This window comes from Microchirus variegatus (assembly GCF_963457635.1).
Source record: "Microchirus variegatus genome assembly, chromosome: 10".
Taxonomy (NCBI): domain Eukaryota; kingdom Metazoa; phylum Chordata; class Actinopteri; order Pleuronectiformes; family Soleidae; genus Microchirus; species Microchirus variegatus.
Window position 1 is genome coordinate 880,219 of NC_139811.1, and position 18,415 is coordinate 898,633.

General features: G+C 48.4%; 3 protein-coding genes across 3 annotated transcripts; all 3 read right to left on the bottom strand.

Annotated features, from left to right (window-relative positions):
- Positions 1 to 3,506: 3,506 nt before the first annotated feature.
- On the bottom strand, positions 3,507 to 6,140 carry LOC310933041 (serine protease 27-like; the record flags this gene model as incomplete). Its single annotated transcript, XM_083896463.1, has 5 exons — positions 3,507 to 3,845; positions 4,545 to 4,642; positions 4,731 to 4,984; positions 5,603 to 5,774; positions 5,897 to 6,140. The coding sequence occupies 5 exons, from the start codon at positions 6,138 to 6,140 to the stop codon at positions 3,507 to 3,509; spliced, it is 1,107 nt and encodes a 368-aa protein (XP_083752589.1).
- Positions 6,141 to 6,158: 18 nt separating this feature from the next.
- LOC310933042 (chymotrypsin-like protease CTRL-1) lies at positions 6,159 to 7,615 on the bottom strand (the record flags this gene model as incomplete). The annotated part of the gene is made up of 4 exons (XM_083896464.1): positions 6,159 to 6,218; positions 6,268 to 6,416; positions 6,872 to 7,140; positions 7,227 to 7,615. The coding sequence occupies 4 exons, from the start codon at positions 7,613 to 7,615 to the stop codon at positions 6,159 to 6,161; spliced, it is 867 nt and encodes a 288-aa protein (XP_083752590.1).
- Positions 7,616 to 7,680: 65 nt separating this feature from the next.
- Positions 7,681 to 11,522, bottom strand: LOC310933043 (chymotrypsinogen A-like; the record flags this gene model as incomplete). The annotated part of the gene is made up of 9 exons (XM_083896465.1): positions 7,681 to 7,696; positions 7,816 to 7,876; positions 8,189 to 8,457; positions 8,542 to 8,957; positions 9,058 to 9,200; positions 10,108 to 10,376; positions 10,463 to 10,613; positions 10,713 to 10,733; positions 11,519 to 11,522. The coding sequence occupies 9 exons, from the start codon at positions 11,520 to 11,522 to the stop codon at positions 7,681 to 7,683; spliced, it is 1,350 nt and encodes a 449-aa protein (XP_083752591.1).
- Between the last annotated feature and the right edge of the window lie 6,893 nt (positions 11,523 to 18,415).

Consider the following 18,415-nt stretch of genomic DNA (forward strand, 5'->3'; position numbering starts at 1 on the left):
CGTCTGACGTCATCGACGCTCACGTCCAACATCAGCGTCTGACGTCATCGACGCTCACGTCCAACATCAGCGTCTGACGTCATCGACGCTAACGTCCAACATCAGCGTCTGACGTCATCGACGCTAACGTCCAACATCAGCGTCTGACGTCATCGACGACAACGTCCAACATCAGCGTCTGACGTCATCGACGCCAACGTCCAACATCAGCGTCTGACGTCATCGACGCCAACGTCCAACATCAGCGTCTGACGTCATCGACGCCAACGTCCAACATCAGCGTCTGACGTCATCGACGACAACGTCCAACATCAGCGTCTGACGTCATCGACGCCAACGTCCAACATCAGCGTCTGACGTCATCGACGACAACGTCCAACGTCATCGACGCCAACGTCCAACATCAGCGTCTGACGTCATCGACGCCAACGTCCAACATCAGCGTCTGACGTCATCGACGACAACGTCCAACATCAGCGTCTGACGTCATCGACGCCAACGTCCAACATCAGCGTCTGACGTCATCGACGACAACGTCCAACATCAGCGTCTGACGTCATCGACGCCAACGTCCAACATCAGCGTCTGACGTCATCGACCACAACGTCCAACATCAGCGTCTGACGTCATCGACCACAACGTCCAACATCAGCGTCTGACGTCATCGACACCGACGTCCAACATCAGCGTCTGACGTCATCGACGACAACGTCCAACATCAGCGTCTGACGTCATCGACACCGACGTCCAACATCAGCGTCTGACGTCATCGACGCCAACGTCCAACATCAGCGTCTGACGTCATCGACGCTCACGTCCAACATCAGCGTCTGACGTCATTGACGCCAACGTCCAACATCAGCGTCTGACGTCATCGACGCTCACGTCCAACATCAGCATCTGACGTCATCGACGCTCACGTCCAACATCAGCGTCTGACGTCATTGACGCCAACGTCCAACATCAGCGTCTGACGTCATCGACCACAACGTCCAACATCAGCGTCTGACATCATCGACGCCAACGTCCAACATCAGCGTCTGACGTCATCGACGCCAACGTCCAACATCAGCGTCTGACGTCATCGACGCCAACGTCCAACATCAGCGTCTGACGTCATCGACGACAACGTCCAACATCAGCGTCTGACGTCATCGACGCCAACGTCCAACATCAGCGTCTGACGTCATCGACCACAACGTCCAACATCAGCGTCTGACGTCATCGACGCCAACGTCCAACATCAGCGTCTGACGTCATCGACGCCAACGTCCAACATCAGCGTCTGACGTCATCGACGCCAACGTCCAACATCAGCGTCTGACGTCATCGACGCCAACGTCCAACATCAGCGTCTGACGTCATCGACGCCAACGTCCAACATCAGCGTCTGACGTCATCGACGCTCACGTCCAACATCAGCGTCTGAAGTCATCGACGCCAACGTCCAACATCAGCGTCTGACGTCATCGACGTTAACGTCCAACATCAGCGTCTGAAGTCATCGACGCCAACGTCCAACATCAGCGTCTGACGTCATCGACGTTAACGTCCAACATCAGCGTCTGAAGTCATCGACGCCAACGTCCAACATCAGCGTCTGACGTCATCGACGCCAACGTCCAACATCAGCGTCTGACGTCATCGACCACAACGTCCAACATCAGCGTCTGACATCATCGACGCCAACGTCCAACATCAGCGTCTGACGTCATCGACGACAACGTCCAACATCAGCGTCTGACGTCATCGACGACAACGTCCAACATCAGCCTCTGACTTCATCAACGCCAACGTCCAACATCAGCGTCTGACGTCATCGACGCCAACGTCCAACATCAGCGTCTGACGTCATCGACGCTAACGTCCAACATCAGCGTCTGACGTCATCGACGCCAACGTCCAACATCAGCGTCTGAAGTCATCGACGCCAACGTCCAACATCAGCGTCCGACTTCATCGAACGCCAACGTCCAACATCAACCCCAATGTCCAACATCAGCGTCTGATGTCATCGACGCTAACATCCAACATTATAAGACAAGATCATTTCCTCGTCTGTCTCAACATTCTTTACTCAGGTATTTCAGGTTTGTCTTAGATAATGACATAACGCTTTAAAACAGCATGACCTTCATAACTGCTGCTTTGTTTTCACTTTGGATCTGAGTTGATGAACATTATCCAACATTATTATGTGCAGCACTTCCTCCTCAGGAACAAACTGGTCGAACAACATCAGAGAACAAACCACGAGCAGCAGAGTGATTTCATACAGAAACTCAGTGTGTGTGTGTGTGTGTGTGTGTGTGTGTGTGTGTGTGTGCGTGGGATGTGCGGTGGAAAGGCATAGAGAAGACTCTCTGCCCAATGGTGGTCAAGAGCATCCTGGCCAGAGGACTGGTCTCCTCTGGCCAGGAGAACCAGAGGGGGAAATGGGTCAACTCCTCTGTGGCAAAGAGATCCCACTCTGCCCTGCCGAAGACGTCCCAGATATAGAGCACCACCTCTGGGTGAAGCCGCCACTCCCCCGGGGGAGGCTTGCAACATGATAGGAAGTCCGCTGCCTGGTTCCGTTCCCCAGGCAAATACATAGATAATCATCATCATCATCATCATCATCATCATCTCCAGAAGGTCTGCAAAAACCAACCCACACCTGGTGGTCACTGATGGCTATTACACCTCCCGTCGTTTACATTCATCTGTGTGAGTCACTTCATGTAAAACTACCTGTAGCAGGCCCTTGGCGTTCACAAATAAGGCGGAGAGAATCAACGGGTGCTTAAATTTTATTAGTTGACATTGCACCGTGAAAACTATAAAGAGGAAATACAGAAAGGAAAAATAGGAAATTAGATCAAATACATCAGAGAAATATGTCATTTATACACATCAATACATTTATTTCTGTTCAATAAAAAGATTAAATATACATTTATTAAATCATGTTCAGAATCATTGTTAAAACCCAATCGGACCATATCAAACAATGTGCACATTCCTCAGAATTAACTGAATCTAGACATCCCAAGGATAAAAATAATTCAGAAACTGAGGTCCACATACCTCGTTCCACTATACCAAGGGAGCTAATTGTTTGATTCAAAGGTGCCGTCGGGGGAAACCATCTGCCTCCTAACAACAATAAAACAAACTTAAAGCGGACCACAGCACCAAATCAACATGAGGATTACAATAAATGGTTTTAAAATAAAACTTACATGGAAAGCCACAATTAATCAGACAAAGGAGAAACTCAGCAGCACATGCACCATGCTAGCACAGAGGAGACAAAGACTCAGGAGGGGGAATGTGCACAGGTGAGGATTACAGGCGTCAATAGTCTCTTCCCTCTTATACCTTGTTGCCCTCCACAAAGACTGGCCACCAGATGTCAGTATTAGCTCATTTACTGACTCAACAAACAAAAAAAAACAAAGGAAAACTAAGGTGACAGCCTAAAAGAATCTTCTGTCATTTACACTACCCATGAACAGGTTTGTTCATGAGGACAGAAGGAGACACAGTGAGAGGACGAGGACATGGAAGAGGAAGAAGGAGCAGGGGTGAGGGAGAGCGCCCCCACTGGTGGTGTCAGGAGCAGCCGTGCTGGTGGTGCTGATGGTGCTGTTGGTGCTGTTGGTGCTGTTGGTGCTGTTGGTGGAGGCTGGAGACAAGAGCGCCCCCAGAGTCTTAGACAAGAAGCTGCTGTATTTGGTGAGTGAGGAGAAGACTTTCACGTTGGTCACTCGTGTTCTTCTCCTGGAGTTGTTTTCAGACGATAAAACCGCCGCCTGGAACCAGGAGCCGTCCTTACACATCAGTGGACCGCCAGAATCTCCCTGAACACACAGGAGCCACGGAAATGACCAACACTTCTTCATTCTGTTTCTCTTTTAAAGGCCCGTGAGTCAAATGAAGCTCAATCATTTTTCTTTTGACAGAAACTGAAGAACTCACGACACACAAACACGGCAACAACAGACTCACACATTTTTCCAAGCTATCGTTCTGCACACGTATGTTTCGCTTGTTTACCCACAATGCCCTTCACTGCAGTCCGCTTCCTGAATTTGGTTCACGTTTGATGCTCGTCAGAGTTCGGTTGCACATTCACACGTCCACAAACTAACCGGACTGACCGAGCAAACGAATTAGGGTTTGATTCAGAAGGAGCTGCTGTGAAAGAATGAACCCTGAAGGTGAAGTTTATGTCATTTGACCTCGTCTGACCCTCGACATGGACATCCTCGGGTCAGGGGTCCACATGTGGCCCACGAGTTACTGAAATGTAAAGATTTGAACTTTACTGGGCATAAACAAAGCAATCAGAGATGACAGATTCAGACTTCACCTCATTCATGCAACAAGCCTCTGGCGGCCTCTGTTGGTCATCGTGGCAAGTGCAAGTGTGGAAGCATAAAAATCAATATGTGACTAAACACAGTTTTAAAGCCGAGTTAAAAACTGTCCTCCTCTGATTCTCAGCTCGTGTCACTATCTCACAAAAACCACACTTTAAAAAACATCCCATAATTCACCTGCTCCAGAGTGAAGTCTTGCGTACAGATGCTGTCGGTCGTTGACGCGTTGCCACAATCCACCACTGACGTCTGGATCTCCTGCAGAACTTGTTCCTCTGAGGTTGGAGAATAAGAATGAACGTGTGAATGGTGTCATGTTTCATCTAAAGACCATGCAGAGGGCGTGTCTTCACGTGGACTCACCTCCTCCTCGCCCGGAGCTCCAGCCGGCGGCAAAGCACGCCGAGCCCACGCCAAACGTCTGTCCGATTCTCAGGCAGATGGGCTGGATGTAGTCGGACAGAGTGGGCGGAGCTTCCAGGTGCAGCACTGCGATGTTATCGCCAGTCTGGTTGCTCATGGTGATGTTGGTCACCTTCGTTATCACCTCAAAGGGGTTGGACCCGTTCTGTTGGAGACGACCGAGGACGACGGTCCACTGAGACACTGTGGGTGAGCTGAGACACAGAGGGACAACATGACGAGGACTGAGGACAAGTCTGTCCTGCATGTGTGACGAGACATAGAAGTCATCTGGAATTCATCTGCAGTCATTTCATGGTGACTGTCAGAATGAATGTGTTCATTCAGAACATCTGCAGAGGCTGAATGTGAACGATGAACGTCAGGAACGATGAAGAGAAGACAGCGTCTCTCTGAAGGACAGACGGTCCACATTGTCCTCTTTGTAGCTTACTCTACCCTCTAACCCTAGGTTACCCTAACCCTTACCCTAGTGTTACCCTAGCTTACTTTAGCTTACCTCAGCTGCAGCGTACCATTCCTCTGGTCGTCCAAAGGAAGGGCCTGTGCCCTTTGGACAATGGAGCTCAGTTCTTCTCCATCAGTGACAGAACCTGGTGTTTTTCAATCAACGACTGACCTAAATATCAACTTCACTTCCTCTGCGCACAAAATCCAAGCACTTTCAATGACCCATGTCTATTTAGGGACATTTTCACAAACTTTCAAGGATTTCAAGGACCCGTGGGAAGGCTGGTGATCGGAGTGGAACCGAGACATTATACTGAGAGACATCATTACTTTGGTATAAAACATGCGTCCAGGTGTCTCACCTTGAGAAACAGCTGGCGTCACTCAGCACAGCGTCCACAGCCACCAGTGTCCCACCACACACATGTGTTCCATTCTTCTGAAGACTCGCCATCCACGGCCACTCGCCGGCTGTCGACACCGACTCTCCGTTCGCGATACGAGGATTCTTCGGGGCTTGGCCACAAACCACAGCTGCAGAGACGAGCGACAGGTGTTTTATAAGGTTCATAAACCTGAGACCATGACGTCATCATCGCCATCATATCTCAGTTAATGCTGACTTTGTACAAAAGAATGAATTATTAAAAACTCACGCTGGGCTGTGGTGGTGGTGGTGGGAGGAGCTGGCAGACCTGAGCAGTTGACTGACAGGTCGCTGTCAGTCCCAGTGGAAGTGAAAGAGACGAAACCTGGCTGGTCGGTGGTGATCTGAGCCTCGATCCAGGCTTGATAGCGGGACGCTCTGGCGTAGACTGCTGGGAAATTAGGGAGAGCGCAACCTACTCCAAAACTCACCACTCCTGCCAGGATCCATTGCTCGCCCTGTTTGCTCACCATTGGACCACCTGAATCTCCCTAGAAGAAGAAGAAGAAGAAGATGAAGAAGAAGATGAAGAACAACTCAGGCGACAGAATCTTCACAGGAAGTTACACCTGACACAAAAGCAGGAGATTAAATGAGCACCTGACAGGGACCCTTCCCTCCAGCTCGTAATCCGGTACAGATCATGTTGTCAGTGATGCCAACGAGGTCTTTATAATCACAGGAACACTGTCTGTTCCCCACCACTGACACCTCCACCTCCGTCAGGTTTCCTGGAGAAGGAAGATCCACTAAAGAGACACAGAAGAGTCAGATCATCAGTTTGTCAGTTTAAATGAACAGAGTCATGTGACGTCTGTAGCTCTGTAGCAGCTCTGTGGTTGTTATTTATCCAGCTTCTTTCTTTCAGGATTAAACACAACTCCACGTAACACAAATAAACTTGATAATGCTGAGGCAGCAAAGCGCAGAGAGAAAACTGAATAGATCAGAATTACTTTCAACAAACATCAAATCAACTGCTTCTCTTTTTATATCAAAACTGTTCTAAAGCATTAAAGTGATGCTCTGAAGCCAGCACTGACCAGTTGTTGTCCATCTTTTAAATTATGGCATTCATGGGTTACACACGTCATAGACTGAAAACAATAGAAACGTCTTCAGGTTCTCCAGGTTCTCCAGGTTCCTCCTGTGCTGAGGATAATTGTTGACTCACACAAACGATGGAGGTCACACTACGACTCACCTCCAGATGCGATGTCGCCCCAGCCGGTGACCCAGGAGCTGGTGCCGCTGTGGAAGCTGCTGCCTGAAGCAGCCAGGCAGACGGGGAGGATGTTGTTGTTGAAGGTAACAGGTGAGGAGAGCTTCAGGAGCGCGATGTCATTGTTAAAGGGGGACGAGTTGTAGTCGGGATGATTGATGACCTGGATCACGATCCGAATCTCTTCATTGGTGTTGGTTCCCTCTAGTGTCTGAAGGCCCAGGAACACCACCATGGCATAGGTGATTCCACTGCAGAGTTAGAGGAGAAACCTTTAGAGATTTTTCAGTTTCCATATCTGTTGGTGATCACCAGTGTTGGTTTGGTCACTTCTTACCAGTGAGCTGCTGTCAGAACCCACTCACTGTTGATGAGCGATCCTCCACAGCGGTGACCCCTACTTTGCAGGCTGACCTGCCAGGGCCAGCTGCCCTCGACGGCCACCTCACCTCCAACGATCTTGGTGTTGAGCGAAGCTCTGCCACACACTGACGGGACAGGGGGATTGGTAATGGGAGGAGCTGAGCAGTTGACTGACAGGTCGCTGTCAGTCCCATTGGAAGTGAAATTGACGAAACCTGGCTGGTCGGTGGTGATCTGAGCCTCGATCCAGGATTGATAGCGGGACACTCTGATGAAGACTGCTGGGAAATTAGGGAGAGCGCAACCTACTCCAAAACTCACCACTCCTGCCAGGATCCATTGATCGCCCTGTTTGCTCACCATTGGACCGCCTACATCTCCCTAAAAGAAGAAGAAGATGATGAAGAACAACCCAGGCGACAGAATCTTCACAGGAAGTTACATCTGACACAAAAGCAGGAGATAAAATGAGCACCTGACAGGGACCCTTCCCTCCAGCTCGTAATCCGGCACAGATCATGTTGTCAGTGATGCCAAAGATGTTTTTATAATCACAGGAACACTGTCTGTTCCCCACCACTGACACCTCCACCTCCGTCAGGTTTCCTGGAGAAGGAAGAGGCACTAAAGAGACACAGAAGAGTCAGATCATCAGTTTGTCAGTTTAAATAAACAGAGTCATGTGACGTCTGTAGCTCTGTAGCAGCTCTGTGGTTGTTATTTATTGCTGAGGCAGCAAAGAGCAGCAGCGTGTTAAAACTGTACATCTGTTGTTGTATTGTTGTCCATCTTTTAAGTGATGGCATTCATGGGTTACACACGTCATAGACTGAAAACAATAAAAACGTCTCCAGGTTCTCCAGGTTCTCCAGGTTCCTCCTGTGCTGAGGATAATTGTTGACTCACACAAACGATGGAGGTCACACTACGACTCACCTCCAGATGCGATGTTTCCCCAGCCGGTGACCCAGGAGCTGGTGCCGCTGTGGAAGCTGCTGCCTGAAGCAGCCAGGCAGACGGGGAGGATGTTGTTGTTGAAGGCAACAGGTGAGGAGAGCTTCAGGAGCGCGATGTCGTTGTCAAAGGTGGACGAGTTGTAGTCGGGATGATTGATGACCTGGATCACGGTCCGAATCACCACGTTGGTGTTGGTTCCTTCTAGTGTCTGACGGCCCAGAGACACCAGAATGCCACCAGTGCTCCCACTGCAGTTAGAGGAGAAACCTTTAGAGATTTCTCAGTTTCCATATCTGTTGGTGATCACCAGTGTTGTTTTGGTCACTTCTTACCTTGGGAAACAGTGAGCTGCTGTCAGAACCCACTCACTGTTGATGAGCAATCCTCCACAGAAGTGATACCAACCTATCACAATGACCTGCCAGGGCCAGCTGCCCTCGACGGCCACCTCACCTCCAACGATCTTGGTGTTGAGCGAAGCTCTGCCACACACTGACGGGACAGGGGGATTGGTAATGGGAGGAGCTGAGCAGTTGACTGACAGGTCGCTGTCAGTCCCAGTGGAAGTGAAATTGACGAAACCTGGCTGGTTGGTGGTGATCTGAGCCTCGATCCAGGATTGATAGCGGGACGCTCTGGCGTAGACTCCTGGGAAATTAGGGAGAGCGCAACCTACTCCAAAACTCACCACTCCTGCCAGGATCCATTGCTCGCCCTGTTTGCTCACCATTGGACCGCCTGAATCTCCCTAGAAGAAGAAGAAGAAGAAGAAGATGATGAAGAACTGAAGCGACAGAATCTTCACAGGAAGTTACATCTGACACAAAAGCAGGAGATGAAATGAGCACCTGACAGGAACCCTTCCCTCCAGCTCGTAATCCGGCACAGATCATGTTGTCAGTGATGCCACCATTATAATCACAGGAACACTGTCTGTTCCCCACCACTGACACCTCCACCTCCATCAGGTTTCCTGGAGAAGGAAGAGACACTAAAGAGACACAGAAGAGTCAGATCATCAGTTTGTCAGTTTAAATGAACAGAGTCATGTGACGTCTGTAGCTCTGTAGCAGCTCTGTGGTTGTTATTTATCCAGCTTCTTTCTTTCAGGATTAAACACAACTCCACGTAACACAAATAAACTTGATAATGCTGAGGCAGCAAAGCGCAGTAGTGTGCTGGTAACAGAACTGAAAGAACCTCGCGTAACAGTCCACTGAGCTAAGCTCTTGTTTTTGTCGTTGTTAGCTTTCCACGGACAGAGAGAAAACTGAATAGATCAGAATTACTGTCAACAAACATCAAATCGACTGCTTCTCTTTTTATATCAAAACTGTTCTAAAGCATTAAAGTGATGCTCTGAAGCCAGCACTGACCAGTTGTTGTCCATTTTTTAAGTGATGGCATTGATGGGTGGGATGGGCCATTTATTGGGGGGGAAATAGCAGAAATGTGACGAGACTCGGGTTCACAACCCAGTCTGGCTAAGACTGAGGGTTGGCAGGTGGTCCTCGGATTCTCCTGCTGCTGCTCCAGGGACGCTAACGCTGTAGTTTGTAAACTACATTTGTAAATGTCCATTCTGAAGATATAAAAATATAGCCTAGCTTGCGCTTGGAAATCTATGAGCTTTTTTTTTTTACTTGTGGCGAGAATACGCACTGACAACATAATGTAAGACGTGTGATGGGTTCAAGGACAACTGTTGCACAACTGTTCATTTTGGTTTCAGTGTCAGTGGTGTTTTTTCCGAGTTTTGGGTTGTTTTGAACACGTCATAGACTGAAAATAATAGAAACGTCTTCAGGTTCTCCAGGTTCTCCAGGTTCTCCAGGTTCCTCCTGTGCTGAGGATAATTGTTGACTCACACAAACGATGGAGGTCACACTAAGACTCACCTCCAGATGCGATGTTTCCCCAGCCGGTGACCCAGGAGCTGGTGCCGCTGTGGAAGCTGCTGCCTGAAGCAGCCAGGCAGACGGGGAGGATGTTGTTGTTGAAGGCAACAGGTGAGGAGAGCTTCAGGAGCGCGATGTCGTTGTCAAAGGTGGACGAGTTGTAGTCGGGATGATTGATGACCTGGATCACGGTCCGACTCACTTCGTTAGTGTTGGTTCCCTCTAGTGTCTGACGGCCCAGAGACACCACCGTGCCATTGGTGATCTCACTGCAGAGTTAGAGGAGAAACCTTTAGAGATTTTTCAGTGTCCATATCTGTTGGTGATCACCAGTGTTGGTTTGGTCACTTCTTACCAGTGAGCTGCTGTCAGAACCCACTCACTGTTGATGAGCGATCCTCCACAGAAGTGACCCCCCCTTTGCAGGCTGACCTGCCAGGGCCAGCTGCCCTCGATGGCCACCTCACCTCCAACGATCCTGGTGTTGAGTGAAGCTTTGCCACACACTGACAGGACAGAGGCTCAGGGTGAGCGACACACACACATGTTTACACTTTACAGTATGACGTGATATATGACATGTGATAGAGACTGGAACCACTTACCACTGAGCTGTGCACGGCACTCTGAAAAACAAGAACAAAGAAAAACATGTGAAGGACAATCCCAACTTTTTCAGCCAATCCCAGCAGACATATGTTTAAAGGCGGGGCCACACCTGGTCAGGTGACGTGTCCATCACAGGGACAGAAACAAACCTCACACCAACTTCCATTCAGCTTCCAATTGGCCTAATGCCTAAATGTGCATGTATCTGTACTGCGGGCGGAGGGAGGGGCTCATTAACATATACAAACAAGCTAAAGAAAAAAAGTTCATCCTTATTTGTTCCTACAGGGGGCAGTAGAGAATTAAGCTAAACTAGAATGCATTTCCGGGGGAACTGCAGTGTGCTTGCTCGGGTGCATTTCACTAATGTGTCAGTAAATGGTTAGATAGTTACGGGGCAGTGATCTTGAGCTTCCTCATATTGGAGTCCCGAGGTCATGTACAAAGTTTGGTTTCGATACGTGAAAGCGTTCCTGATATATGCGCTAACTTCCTGTTTCGATTTTGTCTGGCTGTTACGGGCTTTTCCCTTCGAAAATCAAAAATCCTTTTTGTAACTTTTGTGAGGCTTGGTCCAAGGATCATGTACGTCAAGTTTCGTGAAGATCGGACAAAATTTGTGACCTGTGAAAGTTTAGTTTCGCTTTCTATTCAATCCAATATGGCGGAAGAACGACAAGGGTCAGTAACACTATCTAATCCAGCAGGAGCAGGATTCTTTTTTGATGCCAAAAAAGACGGTTATTTGCGCCCCTGTATCGACTATAGTCCGCTTAACGCAATCACAGTCAAAAACCGCTACCCATTGCCACTTATGTCCACAGCTTTTGAACAGCTCAACACGTACGTTTAGTTCTTCGCCGCTTCCTAAGTCATCAGCTGTATGTCAAGGCAGAGAAGTGCGAATTCGACTCACCCTTAATAACTTCCTATGCTTTGTGGTTTCGCTGGGGAAAATTGAGATGGACCCGGCTAAGGTTCAATCGGTTAGAGACTGGTCCTCTCCCACAACCCGAAAACGGGTGCAACAGTTCCTCGGTTTCGCAAACTTTTACCGGAAGTTTATCCGAAACTTTAGCACCGTCGCAGCTCCTCTCCACGCCTTGACCTCCTCCAAGATCTTGTTCAGCTGGTCTCCACAGGCGGAGGCAGCATTTCAGCGCCTGATGGGCGCCTGTTCCTCTGCTCCCATCCTCACCATTCCTGACCCACAAAGGCAGTTCGTGGTGGAGGTGGATGCCTCCAATGGGGGAATCGGAGGCATTCTCTCTCAGCGCTCGGCCCAGGACAACATACTTCATCTAGGTGCTTTTATGTCCTGAAAGCTAACCCCAGCCGAGCGCAACTATGATGTGGAAGACAAAGTGTTGCTGGTGGTGAAGGAAGCTCTGACTGAGTGGAGGCAGTAGCTGGAGGGGGCTCCTGTCCTGTTTCTGGTGTGGACGGACCACAAAAACCTTGAGTATATCTGCAGAGCTAAGAGATTAAATTCCCACCAGGCTCGGTGGTCGCTGATTTTTAACTGCTTTGACTTTGACTTGTCCTACAGGCCTGGGTCCAAGAATGGGAAGCCGGACGCTCTATTCCACCTCCACGACCCCAAGCCTTTGGCCATGGATCGAGCACCTATCCTACCACCTGGCCGTGTGGTAGGAGGCGTTTCCTGGCCTATAGATCAATTTGTCAAACGCGAGAGTGGTGAGTGCCCTGTGTCTAGCGGTTGCCTGCCGAGACGGCTCTTTGTCCCAGAGACCTTGCAGTCTCGGGTCGTTGACTGGGCACACACTTCACACCTGACTTGTCATCCAGCAAGGAGCTGATTTTCTCTCTGGACTTTGGTGTGGGAGAGTGAGTGGTTTCAGTTTCCTGTTGTTAAAGTCTGTATAACAGTGAAGATAAAGACGTGAACATGTGACGTAGATATTGTCGACTTAAACTGACGTAGATTTTATGATCCAAGTCTTTTGCTCAGTGGTTAAAATCAAGTTTTTCTTTGTGCCACAGTGAGAACATTTCCCTTAGATATGATTAGATCATATCAAAGGGGAGATAATTTCTTCATCTGTCTCAACATTCTTTACTCATGTATTTCAGGTTTGTCTTGGATAATGACATAAAGCTTTAAAACAGCAAGGTCTACCCAGAATGCATTGCTTGTTTTGACAAAACAAAGATGGCGCAGAAAGCAGCAAAACGAGTTTTGAGCGCCAGTTAAGATTAAGGGTTGAGTTTGAGGGTAAAGATAGGAATTGGAATTGGCATTGGCCCAATGTCTAACATTATAATGTGCAGCACTTCCTCCTCAGGAACAAACTGGTCGAACAACATCAGAGAAAAAACCAGAAACTTCACACACTTCACACCTGACTTGTCATCCTGGGACCAATCGAACAAGCTACATCGCCCGCAAGAGGTTCTGGTGGCCATCTCTGGACCGTGACGTGAAGGAGTACGTGGCAGCCTGCCCGGTTTGCGCCCGCAACAAGATGTCCACGAGACCCCAGCAGGGACTTCTTCAACCCCTTCCAGTGCCCAGGTGACCATGGAGTGACATCTCGCTAGACTTCGTCACCAGTCTGCCATCCGCCAGGGGCAACACCACGGTTCTAACGCTCGTCGATCGGTTTTCAAAGAGGGTCCACTTCGTTCCCTTGTAGGGGCTGCCATCGGCCAAGGAGAAAGCGAGACTGGTGCTGGAGCAGTGGTGCGACTACATGGGATTCCCTGGGACTTCTGCCAGTTCTGCGACCTGCTGGGGACCACCGTCAGCCTTACGTCAGGCTACCATCCCCAGTCCAACGGGCAGACGGAGAGGATGAATCAGGAACTCAAGACCACCCTGCGGTGCCTGGTGTCACAGAACCCTATGACCTGGAGTGAGCACTTGATCTGGGTGGAGTATGCACACAATTCCTTGCCAACATCTGCTTCTGGTCTGTCTCCTTTTCAGTTTGCTTACGGTTACCAACCACAGCTGTTCCCCGAAACCGAGAAAGAGGTTGCGGTGCCATCCGCCCACGCCATGGTGAGACGCTGCCGTCAGGTCTGGTCGGCGGCTAGGAAGGTTCTACTGCGAGAGCCGGCTTGTATGAAGGCGGCAGAAGATCGCCATCGGCGGGCAGTGCCAGAATACAGGCCAGGGCAGAAGGTTTGGCTCTCCACCAAGGACCTCCCCTCCAAGTGCTCTCAAGAAAGCTTGCTCCACGGTTCATAGGCCCATTTCCTATAACTAAGGTCATTAATCCTATTTCTGTCTGTCTCGGTCTGCCCAGGTCGCTCCGAGTTCATCCGGCCTTCCATGTCAGCAAGGTCAAGCCCGTTCAGGAAAGCCCACTGGTCCCACCCTCCAAGAACCCCTCCTCCTCCTAGGATGGTGGATGGAGGCCCCACATACACCGTCAAAAGACTCCTGACGGCCAGGAACCAAGGTCGTGGATGCCAGTTCCTGGTGGACTGGGAGGGGTACGGCCCAGAGGAACGATCATGGGTCCCAGCCAGCTTCATATTATATAAAGAATTAATAAGACAATTTCATGATGGATCAGGTCCTTCAGGGGAAGGACTTAAAGCGGGGGGGTAATGTCACGAGGCGGCAGATCTGTTAATGTTTTCGTTGATTGGTCAGTTTTTGTTTTAAGTCACGTCAAGTTCATGTCACATTTTGGTGTTGGGTAAACACTCACTCTTCCTGTCGCGCTACCACTGCATCCACCTCGACACATCCATCCATCCATCCATTATCTACCGCTTTTTCCTCCACCAGAGGGTCACGGGGGGTGCTGTGCCTATCTCAGCAGACATTGGGCGATAGGCGGGGTACGCCCTGGACAGTTCGCCAGTCCATCGCAGGGCCACATATAGAGACAAACAACCATTCACTCACACACTCACACCTACGGTCAATTTAGAGTGACCAATTCACCTAATCCCCATATCGCATGTTTTTGGACTGTGGGAGGAAGCCGGAGAACCCGGAGAAAACCCACGCACACACGGGGAGAACATGCAAACTCCTTGCAGAAAGGCCCTTGTTCCGAAGTTGTTCCAAACGGGGCTCGAACCAAGGAACCCGGGTCTTCTTGCTGCAAAGGCAAGAGTGCTAACCACTACACCAACCGTGGGCCCCACCTCGACACACCTCCTCCTAATTCCCTCATGCACTTCACCTGGTGATCATCAGTAATCACACACTTCCTCTCCCCTTTATATGTCCTCACTTCCCTCAGTCTGTGCCAGTGCGTTGTTTACCACTTCTTCAGGTAGCGTAAGACGTGACCTGTGTGTGTGTGTGTGTGTGTGTGTGTTTGTTCAGTCCTTACCTGGTGTCGTCAGCAGAGTGAACAGAGTGGTCACACACACCACTGTGGCTGTGGAGAGAGTCATGGCTGAAAGTGTGAAGCGTCTGTTCTGACTGCATTAATAACCTTCACCTCTCTCTCTCTCTCTCTCTCTCTCTCTCTCTCTCTCTCTCTCTCTCTCTCTCTCTCTCTCTCTCTCTCTCTCTCTCTCTCTCACACACAACTCTCTCTACCTGTCATTCACCTGTCAGGAAACGCCCACCATCTGTCAGTCAAACACCTGCTGCTGATGCTGGAAAGTTTAGTCCATGTTATTTGAAGTGTGAGTGTGAATGAGCTCATGATACATGGTGCAGCTGATTTTCTCTATGGACTTTGGTGTGGGAGAGTGAGTGGTTTCAGTTTCCTGTTAAAGTCTGTCTAACAGTGAAGATAAAGACGTAGATATTGTCGACTTAAACTGACGTAGATTTTATGATCAAGTCGAAGTCTTAGATATGATCAAGACGAGGTCATTTCCTCGTCCGTCTCAACATTCTTTACTCATGTATTTCAGGTTTGTCTTGAATAATGACATAACGCTTTAAAACAGCATGACCTTCATAACTGCTGCTTTATTTTCACTTTGGCTCTGAGTTGATGAAATTTTAAGGGTGAATTCCAATTCCTTGCTTAACCCTCAATCTCAAAAATCCATGCTCCCTCTAGTGCAAGTGCTGTCCCGATTCTCAGGGACAAGTTTAAGGGCTGTATCGCCCTCAATATTGAGATCTACTGAGACCACCATTGGAAGCAAGGTCTACCCAGAATGCACTGATTGTTTTGACAAAACAAAGATGGCACAGAAAGCAGCGAAACGAGTTTTGAGCGCCAGGTAAGATTAAGGGTTGAGCTTGAGGGTAAAGATAGGAATTGGAATTGGCATTGGCTCAATGTCTAACATGTGCAGCACTTCCTCCTCAGGAACAAACTGGTCGAACAACATCACAGAACAAACCAGAAACATGAGTGCGTGTTTGCGTGTCTCTCAGCAACACGGTCCAAGTGTGACATCACACAACGTTAGGGTTTGTGAAAGAAATTTCTCTGGAGTCATTAGTGTTGAGTAAATCAAGTCTTTACTTCATGCATGAAGGAGAGACTCTGTCACCAAGATGGTCTAAATGTTCTCTGCCTTTGCTTCAGAGAGCTCAAACATATATACAGTCACATCAAAGCATCTTACAAACACCATAAAACATCCAAGTTACAACAAGACAACACACTTTGTTTATGACCCACAGATGCTATCATGTGCACCTCGTGATGACCCCTGGGTTACAATCCCCTGCATCATCTGTTCACAGCTTGACTGTTGGTTAATTGTTATCTTAAAACAACAAACAGAAAACCTTACACTAAAAACTCCCCCATGGGAACAGGAAAACAATTTATTTCCCTCATTGACGCTAACGTCCAACATCAGCGTCTGACGTCATCGACGCCAACGTCCAACATCAGCGTCTGACGTCATCGACGCCAACGTCCAACATCAGCGTCTGACGTCATCGACGCCAACGTCCAACATCAGTGTCGGACGTCATCGACACAAACGTCCAACATCAGTGTTTGACGTCATCGACGCTAACGTCCAACATCAGCGTCTCAAAAATCCATGCTCCCTCAAGTGCAAGTGCTGTCCCAATTCTCAGGGACAAGTTTAAGGGCTGTATTGCCCTTAATATTGAGATTTACTGAGACCACCATTGGAAGCAAGGTCTACCCAGAATGCACTGATTGTTTTGACAAAACAAAGATGGCGCAGAAAGCAGCGAAACGAGTTTTGAGCGCCAGGTAAGATTAAGGGTTGAGCTTGAGGGTAAAGATAGGAATTGGAATTGGCATTGGCATCATTCAATGACTTTGCAGCTTTTTTTACAGATAAAATTCAGGGGATAAGACAAACAGCATGTGGCTCTTTCGCAGGCAACTTGGTTATGTCACCAGTTCCTCCTCAGCCTTCTAGAAACCTAGAAACATTTCAACTTGTAGACCACACATCTCTGACAGAAACGGTTCAGAATCTAAAATCCACGACCTGCTGTCTTGATGTGCTGCCTACAAGCTTAGTGAAAGATGTCTTTAATTGTGTTGCCCCAGATGTATTAAAGATAGTTAACACTTCTCTTCTATCAGGACAATTTCCCAAGGCCCTGAAAACTGCAGTGATCAAACCTCTTTTGAAAAAGCCTAATCTGGATGCCTCTTTAATAAGTAACTACAGACCCATATCAAACCTTGCATTTTTGTCCAAGATCATTGAGCGAGTTGTTTATCAAAAAATTCACTCTTTCATGACCCAAAACAATCTCTTCAATGCTTTCCAGTCAGGTTTTCGACCACACCACAGCACTGAAACTGCACTTATTAAGGTCTTAAATGACATACGTCTTAATAATGATGCATCAAAAACTTCAGTGTTGGTGTTACTGGATCTCAGTGCTGCATTCGACACTGTTGATCACAACATGCTGCTCCAAAGACTGGAGAAGTGGGTCGGAATTTCTGGTACGGCGCTAAATTGGCTCAAATCTTACTTAGAAGATCGTGACTTCTTTGTCTCACTGGGCAATTGTGAATCTGAGCGAACAAAGATGACATGTGGGGTCCCTCAAGGCTCCATTCTTGGGCCACTCTTGTTCAACATCTACATGCTCCCACTGGCCCAGATCATGTAATATCATAACATCTCATACCACTCATATGCTAAAGACACACAACTCTATATTACAGTGTCACCACATGATTACGGTCCATTACAGTTGCTGAGTGAGTGTATCCAACAAGTCAATCAGTGGATGGGCCATAATTTTCTCCAGCTCAATGCAGAAAAGGCAGAAGTTATTGTTTTTGGTCCCAAAAATGCGAGGCTTGAGGTCAGTGACCAACTTGACTCAATGACACTAAAAACCACCGACCAAGCCAGAAATCTTGGTTTAGTTATGGACTCAGACCTGAACTTTAACAGCCACATAAAGACCATCACTAAATCAGCCTATTATCATCTCAAAAACATTGCACAACTCAACAAGACATGGAAAAACTTGTTCATGCATTTATTCTTAGTAGGTTAGATTATTGTAATGGTGTCTTCACAGGTCTCAGTAAAAAATCAATCAAGCAGCTGCAGCTCATCCAGAATGCTGCTGCCAGAGTCCTGACCAACAGTAAGAAAATGGACCATATCACACCTGTCCTTAAATCATTGCACTGGCTCCCTGTGAGTCAAAGGATCGAGTTTAAAATCCTGCTACTAGTCTACAAGTCGCTGAATGGTCTTGGGCGCTAACGTCCAACATCAGTGTCTGACGTCATCGACGCTAACGTCCAACATCAGCATCTGACGTCATCGACGCTAACGT